The sequence below is a fragment of the Panthera uncia genome, chromosome B4, assembly GCF_023721935.1.
Source record: "Panthera uncia isolate 11264 chromosome B4, Puncia_PCG_1.0, whole genome shotgun sequence".
Lineage (NCBI taxonomy): Eukaryota > Metazoa > Chordata > Mammalia > Carnivora > Felidae > Panthera > Panthera uncia.
This window is the reverse complement of record NC_064809.1, coordinates 10,946,058-10,955,159: the sequence shown is the minus strand read 5'-3', so window position 1 is coordinate 10,955,159 and position 9,102 is coordinate 10,946,058. Positions and strand designations below refer to the sequence as shown.

At 43.6% G+C, this 9,102-nt stretch overlaps 2 protein-coding genes across 9 annotated transcripts in view; one reads left to right on the top strand and one right to left on the bottom strand.

Moving 5' to 3' along the window:
* NUDT5 (nudix hydrolase 5) overlaps positions 1 to 5,023 on the top strand; it is a 23,488-nt gene extending 18,465 nt beyond the window's left edge. For 4 of the 5 annotated variants that reach the window (XM_049626859.1, XM_049626861.1, XM_049626858.1 and 1 more), the window contains 3 exons: positions 331 to 432; positions 2,292 to 2,345; positions 4,778 to 5,023. In XM_049626859.1, the coding sequence (XP_049482816.1) occupies positions 331 to 432; positions 2,292 to 2,345; positions 4,778 to 4,887 (266 nt within the window). In that variant the 3' untranslated portion in view covers positions 4,888 to 5,023. Of the gene's footprint in view, positions 1 to 330; positions 433 to 2,148; positions 2,240 to 2,291; positions 2,346 to 4,777 lie in introns of all 5 variants that reach the window. The other variant, XM_049626862.1, reaches the window with a different exon arrangement.
* Positions 5,024 to 7,156: 2,133 nt separating this feature from the next.
* The window catches only part of SEC61A2 (SEC61 translocon subunit alpha 2), a 34,962-nt gene continuing 33,016 nt past the window's right edge, over positions 7,157 to 9,102 (bottom strand). For all 4 annotated transcript variants that reach the window (XM_049626844.1, XM_049626842.1, XM_049626843.1 and 1 more), the window contains one exon: positions 7,157 to 8,262. In XM_049626844.1, the coding sequence (XP_049482801.1) occupies positions 8,076 to 8,262 (187 nt within the window). In that variant the 3' untranslated portion in view covers positions 7,157 to 8,075. The remainder of the gene's footprint in view (positions 8,263 to 9,102) is intronic.

Genomic DNA, 9,102 nt, shown 5'->3' with positions numbered 1-9,102 from the left:
TATTCTTTTGCTTTTTTTTCTTCTTTTCTAAAGAGAGAGAGGGTGAGGCTCCTCGATTTTTTTTCTCAATGTGGTGAAAGGACCTGACAACATGTCAGCACCGTCTCACCCCCAGACTTAGTGCGCTTAACTCAGGAACTCTGGAGGGAAACACGTATGCTGTGCTGTCCCACAGCGTATACTGAGCGCATCGGGCCGAGTGTAGTTTTCCCGCACGGGCTCCGTGGGCACTGTGAATCATGAGCCCGGTTTCCTTCCGAAGGCATTTAAGTAACGAAACGTGTCGTGTCAGACCGGTGTCTGAACTTGAGCGTTTGCTTCTCTCCACAGCTGTATGTATGGATCCGGGCTTGACAAACTGTACCACACACATCGTGACGGTAATGATCAACGGAGATGATGCTGAAAACGTGAGGCCTAAGCCAAAGCCAGGTGAGTGTGCATGGGCCACGGTTAAGGTGGTTCTGTCGCACTGATGATTGGTTAACTTGCTACTGCCTTGGTTTTTGATCTGTGAGAAGAGGAACAGGTTTCTAGATACTTCATCAGTACTCTGGGCTGTTTTGCTCATCGTGGGTCCTGTAGCATTTTTAACACTTAACTGATTTTTAGGTGTTCTTTACAAATGTTAAATTCTCACATTTCCCTATCTTCTGTATGGAGCTTATTCCCACTTAGGATTATGAGCCCGAGGTCTGAAGAGGAAACAGTGAACACCTTCAGAATCACAGATGTGTGTCTTTGTGTGTATTATAAGAGTGGCAGAAGTACTTATCACTGAGTTCCGTACTTAGAGAAACGTTTAAGAACTTCCTTGCTCTGTTAGATTTCTTAGCAAGTTTGGGCTCCAGCTTTGATGCTTCTGTCAGTTCCCTGTCGTCTCCCACCCCGTTAAAGGGGGTGTCAGGTGGCACAGCCATATTCTTCCGTTTCTCATCACCTCGGTGGCTCCTGAATGTGTCAGGGCCCATCACAGCTGATTTTAAATGTTCGATGTTCAAACTCGCAAGTACGCACCTAACGTGCCGTGAAGCAGCCTGCCAGTCCTCAGAGGTGAACAGAACCACCGTATCGAGTCCCCTCAGAGGTTTATACCCCAAAGCACAAAGCAGGGGCTCATGTAGGGACTTGCACACCAGTGTCAGCAGCACAGTCCCCAAAAGGTGGACGCCACCCAAGTGTCCACCAGCAGATGAGTGGACCCACAAAATGTGGTATAGATGCCCCGTGGAATACCATCCAGCCGCTAGAGAAACACGCTGGTGCCTGCTGTGGTAGGGTGACTTTTGATAATGTCGCGCCGAGCGCTTCGGGAAGCCAGACAAAAAAGCGTAAACGGGGGCCCCTGGCTGGCTCGGTCACATCTGGGGGGTGTGAGTTCAGGCCCCACATTTGAGTGTAGAGTTTACTTAAGAAAAAAAATTTTTTTTCAAGTGTAAATATTGTGGTTCCACTCCTATGAGGTGACCTAAAATATTCACAGAAACAGAAAGTAAACTAATAGGCACCGAGTTTCTGTTCGGGATGCTGAAAGGTTCTGGAGAAGGATAGTGCTGATAACTGCACAACACTGTGAATGTATTTAATGCCTTTAAATTGTATTTTCAAAAACGGTTAATGGGCACCTGGGTGGCTCAGTCGATTGAACGTCTAACTTCAGCTCAGGTCATGATCTCATGGTTCACGGGTTCAAGCCCCGCGTCGGGCTGTGTGCTGACAGCTCGGAGCCTGGAGCCTGCTTCGGATTCTGTGTCTCCCTCTCTCTCCGCCCCTCCCCTGCTCTCTCTCGCTCCCTCTCAAAACTAAACACTAAAAAAATGGTTAAAATGGTAAATTTTATATACTTTAACAACTTAAAAATACCTGTGTGTATTATCATAGAGTATGCTTTCAATTTGGCTATTAAACATTTGATTTGGAGGACAAATTCTGTACTGTTGGAATGTTTTTTACATAGATTCTAATAGAATCTATAGAATCTGATTCTCCATAGATCACACACAGAATCTAACGTACATAGATTGGATTAGTAGAGACCCAGGTCTCTCTTGAAGTCTCAGACCCTTTTCGGTATGTCTTGCACTAACCTCTTCCAGTGTTTGACCAGAGCAGGCCTTGCTGCAATGTCCTCCTTCTGTTTCTTTTCAGGAGATGGAGGTACGTCACCCAACTCAGCAGTGGCTGACGTGTGTATGGCTTAGCGCAGTGGAAATGGCTACAGGCATGTTGTGGCGTTCTGGTAGGCTCTCTTATTCTGGAGCTTTGTTTTCACTTGCACTTTCTTTGTTTAGAATTTGTTGAAGTAATTTCCTTACCAAAGAATGACCTGCTGAAGAGACTTGATGGTAAGCATTCTTAAGACTGCCAGTTTTCTCAATTTTCCCCATCCCCAGTCCCATTCAGTGAGGAACTAAGTATAATTCCATTTCTTTATATTCTTCCTCGTTAAAGCCAAATACCTAGAAATGTTGGAGAACTGCAGTTAACCAACAATGATTTTCTTTTCTGGGTGGCACTGAGTTTGAAAATAGGAGCAAAACATTCTCTGTCGAGTTGAAGGCTTTCAATGGGATTTTTTTTCTATAGAATAGCCAAAACTATATTCCTGCAGATTAGCCAAAACTTCTATACCTCATGTCGCTAATCCATGGCACTGAAGAGGCCTAAGTAGGTATCTCTTAGCTGATCCTCAAAAATGCTAGCATGTTGGATGGTACTTCGTGCAGGGTAGAAGTTAAAGGAGAATTTAACAATATTCTTTCTACAAAGACTGAGGTATCTGCTATATACAAAGAGCAACACGCTGATATAATGAACCAAACAGCGTCACCCCTAGTAAATTACTGGTCATGAAATTACATTGTGTACTTTCTGGCCAGCCCATCTCCTAGGGATTTTGTAAAAATTGAGTAAGCCTACGTGGGCAGATTAGGATATGCTGTACTGGAGCGTGACAGAGACCCTTCAGAGGGAGCTCCTCCATGCCGGCTGCTAAGTCCCCGATCACTCCTTTGTAAAGGAACAGACAGTCGTCATGACTTGAATGTTTTAAAGTTTTTACTTCAAAAATTAACTTGAAGCACAATTTGACCTGAGGCTTTGAGGGCTGTCTCTTCCTCCCCTTCCGTAAGTACCAGTGGCTTACAATTTTATTTCTAATGACTCTCTTGTTTTAAAAGTAAGTATGAGGGGCGCCTGGGTGGCTCAGTTGGCTAAACGTCTGACTTCAGCTCAGGTCATGATCTCACTGTCTGTGGGTTCGAGCCCCACATCGGGCTCTGTGCTGACAGCTCAGAGCCTGGAGCTACTTCGGATTCTCTCTCTCTCTCTCTCTCTCTCTCTCTCTCTCTCTCTGCCTGTCCCCCACTTGTGCTCTGGCTCTGTCAAAAATAAATACAAATTCATAAATTAATTAATTAAAAGTAAATATGAGCTTCCAAGAACTACTGTGATTCAGATTCCTAGAAAGCTTCCCTTCCTGCTTTGCCTTTTTAAAAACTAGACCTAAGGCAACAAGTACCTCAAGATCTCAGTCCGAATGAGAAGTGCTCATACTGGAGAAAGCCCTAGTTGCCTCAGAGAGCTGTGGCTGCCAGTAAGGGGCAACACATCTTTGAGTCTGTCGGGTCTGACTGGGTCTGAGGTTCCGCCGTGTATGGGTTACGACCTTGAACACGTGCCACAGCCTCTCCCGGCTTTTCTCCTGAAACAGGAACGAGAGGTCGCCCCTGTCTCTGGGGAGGCGTGAGTACAATTAAACAAGACAGTGGGCACAAAAGGACTTAAATGTTAGATGCTATATGTCTTTACTGCATTTTTATATTAGAGAAGTATTCTTTTAAAGAACGTCCTTCTCCCTTCCATCTAACTTAACCTCCCTGGATCTAGGCTTGGAAGAGGGGGCAGTCATAGTGCGAGAGAGGGAGGAAGGCAGGCAGACGGGGACAGATCTACAGGAGGAGGAAGGGGGGGGGGAAGAACCAGTTTTCCTAGCTTTATTAGAATGGAAATATAGTAATCAAACCATTTATTCAACAAGTCACATTTGAGAGATTGGGAGGAAAGTATCCAGAGTTCAGTTGGTTACACAGAATAGCTTTCAGCACTTCCCCAGCCCCCACCCTGCACAGAGGAGTAGGACGCCAGCCTCCCTTCCGGGATCAACGTGTCTCTGAGCTTGCGCCTGAACTAGTGGCTAGGAGAACAAGTGACAGATTCCAGGTCCGATAACCTCCACCTGAACGAAACAGAAGTTCCCCTCAAAGCCCATGGTACGACGTACGTTCCCGCGGCCTTGTTCTGGAATTCTCTAGAATTCCAGTCCTGTCGTGCAGGCGGCTGAACTTGTAGGCGGAAAATCAGTGCTGTCTGGCAGCGGAGAGGACGCGCGAATCCCGAGATAAAGCACTGAAGGGTCACCACGGCAGCGCCCTAGAGTGCACTCTAAAAGAAGTAGTGATTGCATCTGTAGACTTACAGCTTTGCTATTTTAATGCATCAAGTCCTCACCTCTGATATGTGTGATCTTCTGCCTTTATTCTTTCTTCCCGTTCTGGTCTTTTGCTGGAAATGTAATCCTGCTTATATATCCTTTTCTCTTCTGACTAGAGCAAGGTCCTTGAAGGCAGAAGGGGTCCTGTTGACCGTTGTATCTCTATCTAGCATTGTAACCGGCACGTAGTAGGAGCTCAGGCTGGATTGACTGATTGATTGATTGATAAGGGGTATTCTCCTTTATTCTCTTCATTATCTAACTTGTATTCTTTGCTTCCTGTAGCTCTGGTAGCTGAAGAACATGTGACAGTGGACGCCAGGGTCTATTCCTATGCTCTGGCACTGAAACATGCAAACACGAAGCCGTTTGAAGTGCCTTTCCTGAAGTTTTAAGGCCAAAGGACAGTAGCCATGTTTTTACAAACAAGACCACCCACCAGGCCTCCTTCACTAAGACTTTGTTATTCAGCTTAGCTTAATGTAGATCTGAAATTAGTTTTTTCATTAAATAAAAGCAACACAGAATGCATGTGGTGATATGGAATTGTAATTACAGGGAGGCTGTAGCCTTCATATTTAAATGCTAAACTCCAGCAAATATTAATGAAAAAGAACATAAATGCAGATATGTTTAATCCAGTGTTTTTTAATCCAGTCTAGTCCAGGAGATAAGGGTATTTCTAGAGGAAAAAAGACCTGAATTCCAAACTAGGCTCAACCGCACCCACCCTCAGCCCCCATATAAACTTCTGTAACGAGGTATGCAAATAACTATTTACCGTATTACTGTTGAAACAAAGATTTTTTATAAACTTTTTTTTTTTTTAAAGAAAGACCTATGTAGGGACTTTTTTGGTCTCCTAATTGCTGTATGGAATTAATATACATCCCTGCAAAGCAGAGAATGTACAATCAACAGAGAGTAACATTCGTGACGAGCAAATGTTTACATTTGGCCAGTCCTGCCTACCTATCGAGGGTAAACCAGCTCGTAGGTAATGAAAAGTGGCTGATTCCATTCATTGTAACAAGGTTAAGAAGCCACTGAAAATACAGGGCCCTTCCATCAAGCAAGTACCTATATTTTGGAATCTCTTTTCCTACCCTTACCTCAGAAACCAAGTCCATTTACATGGCTGGTGGGCATTATGGTCTTGGTGTTAAACCATGAGTGTAGCCAGCAAGGTCACCAAATACCGGAAACCCAATACAACTACCTTAAAGGGGAGAATGGGGGACTGTTTCCAGCTCATTCCATGCCTAAAGCCCGTCATTCAAAACATCTACCAGTGTTGTGGGCCGTTTTCTCATCCTTTGGCTGAGCTCTTATGGTGACTTCCACAAGTCTCCAGAAGCTCAGGTTAGCCCCCAGCCAAAGTCTCACGGTGATGCTCCCTGGCCAGCCCGAAGTTGGGTTTCCAGCCCTGGGCTCAGGCCCCTCCAGTCAGATAAAACCAGGGTACTCATGCCAAAAATGGCATGATGTAGTTCATTTGTCTACAGGTCCGCTGTGCTACCCAGAGAGGTTTTTGTGAGCAAAAAAACACATATCTTTCTATTATACTTCCAAAACGAAAGGGGAAGGTATGGAAGTGGAGAACTGTCTAGATCAAATCTACTCTCTATAAATATTGCAAAAATTAGGCCCCAACTACTTGCTCTAATAGTAGCCTTCCCCTGGGCCCCTAACCCTTTTTTAAAAAATCATTATGGGCATCATGATGCTCCAGAGATCTTACTCTCTTTCTGAGCTCTCAAAGACCAGTTCTGTAATTTCCCTTGTTACTGTTCTCCTTCAAAATCAAGAACCAGATGGTGTGTAGAAAATCTACAGACTCAGGCTTAGACCAGTCTCCAAACGGACCAGCTCTTCCAAAGCCATTCCCCACAGGAATTGAGAAACCTACTCTTAAATGTCGGTAGAAGAGAGATGTTTGTAACCCCCACCCGTTCTGCCGCCTTCTCTTCCTAGGAGTGCACATTAGAAGTGACAGCTAAATCCTAGAACATACCCCTAATGCCATTTATGTTAACCTTTAAACATCCAGGGCTGTACTTTGGAAGTCAAGTCAGTTTGAGAGTTGGCAGCCTGGAGGTCTCCACTGGCTGGCACGGTTAATTTATGAGCATTTAAAAGGTGAAGGTTTCCTATAGAAAGCCCTGTTTCCACCTTCTCTTGAAAAAAAAAAAAAATCCTATATAACAACACTGGATCCACATTTCTATTCTAACAATGGTCTGAGCCCCTTAGGAGATGACCCTTGTTCCTATCCTGCCAGCCTTTATTTTATCTGCCCTGCCCCTGTAATTGTTTGGTTTTGTGATGCTAGGCTAAAAAAGATATACTTCCTGCACTTACTAAATAAACAACGAGAAAATCTTACTTCTGAAAAGGATCTTTCAAAAATTAAGTTTGATCTCTTTCTGGACAACAGAGCACATATTTATAAAGAGCTATGTTATTTCAAATGGAGGCTGGGATGTTAATCTGACACCATTTTCCTATCCTTTGTAGTATCAGTCACGTAACTGAGCACCTTTAAGTTGGTCAGTGTTCCTCAACCATTTTAGGATTAAACACTAATTACATTTGACCTCTTACAACAGACATCTCAGGATGAGTGAGATGACTACGATGAACCTATACAAATAATCTCAGAAATCGTTTAATATCTGATTTTATTTTTCCAACACAACTGAAACAGTTTTATTAAATAAAGGTTTATTTTCTACTGTTTACACTCATGTTGCTGCTGTAAAGTACAACAACATACACAAATTCCTAGCATGAATTACTCATAATGTTCACCCCCACTGAACTACAGACATTGCTTGAGAATTAGATCTCTGCTTTAGGGGTTTAAAAAAAAAATGGGGCATTGTATCTTGAAAGCATATTCTCAAGTGATGGGTTGGAATTCGAAGGCATAGCCAATACAGTCAAACAGCACCGACTGCTGTCACTGGGAAGAAAGGAATGAAAATCAGCAAGAGTCCTCACGAGCAGTTGTTTCTAGGAACAGCTGTAACCGAAGCCTGATTCTGCCAGTCGGCTGAGTGGCAGCTTTGAAAGGGGACAAGAAGGGGCGGTGGACGGAGAGGGAGGGTGGGAACGTGGATACTATGAGTTAAAAAAGTATAAAAAGTTAATTATATCTAAAATACAGATTAGATATAAATGTTCCAGAACTCATTAAATAAGCTCAAAAATACTGGAAAGTGGCAATTTGAACTACATTTATTTTTAAACAAGTGGGGGGAATAGCGAGTGTTTTGAATGTGTGCAAAACTGATCCACGTCACCATCTCACCGTCACAACTGAACATGGCAAGGCGGGCACATTGGTTTCCAGCATCACGGGCAACACTACGAGTACATTTTTTAACGAATAATGTAAACTTTAGTTTTAAGGCAGCTGGTACTAACGCTGCACACAGGCTTAGCTCAGTGCCCATTTCACAAATGGGACAGTCAGCACTTGAAAACAAAGTGTGAGGGAAGAAAAGGGGAACCAGCAGTTGACAGAAACAACGTGTCAAGATTATTTTCCCTTTCACACACACAAGAAATACTGGAACACTTAGAAAAACAAAGCACCCATCCCGCCAACTTCAGCCTGCTCCTTGACAAAAATTTCAAAATACTGATAAATAATAGTGACTGCGAGCAGAATCCCAGTGCCAGAGCCGATGGCCCCGAGGAAGTCGGCCAACACCGACAGGGCTCCGATGCACAAGCCCCCAAACGCAGCTGCTGTGGGGATGTACCTGGAAGACAAAACCCCGGGTCAGGCGGTGCAGCGAAACAGGAAAAGGTGCAACAGTCAGAAACAACACACTGACGCATCGTTAAACAAGCCTGTCGTGAACTCCAGCACGGAATAACCCGTTGTGCACAGTAGTTACGTGTTGGTGAAAACTTTGCCATTAAGGTAACGATGTGACCCTGACTTCCAGAAACCAGTAAACAGCCGAGAAAAACAATACGTGATTTTTATGGCAGGTTAGGATCCTCAACAGATCTACGCATTAAAACATTTAGTACTTTAAATAGGTCATCTTCAGCTCCCTCTTGTAGATGAAGAGTAAACTTCAAAATGCTAAGTAACAAATTTATGGGACAAGATGTGGAGGACCCTCTACGGTAATTCAACCTTGGCTGCACATTAGAATCACCTGGAGAGTTGTTTAATATACTTGGATGATATTTAAAATATTCCAGAAAGGAAAAACAAAAGACTGGGGAGATGGTCGATGAACAGGAATGGCAGAAAGATGCTTAACTACTGAAGCTGGATACAGTTGAATACCAGGAGGTTCCTTATACTATTCTCTGCGATCTACATTCTAGATAAATAAAAAAATTACATAAAAATGCAAATGCCTGTTCAATAAATAGTTCTGGAACAACTGGATATCCACAGGCACAAAAAGAAATCTGGACCCCTATCACACCAAACACAAAAAACATTAGCTCAAAGTGGACCACAGACCTGAATGTTAGAGCCGAGACTCCTAATGGAAAATAATAAATCTTTGTGACCCTGGGTTAGGCAATGGTTTCTTAGATAAACACCAAGACCAGCACAACGCAACCAAGAGAAACTG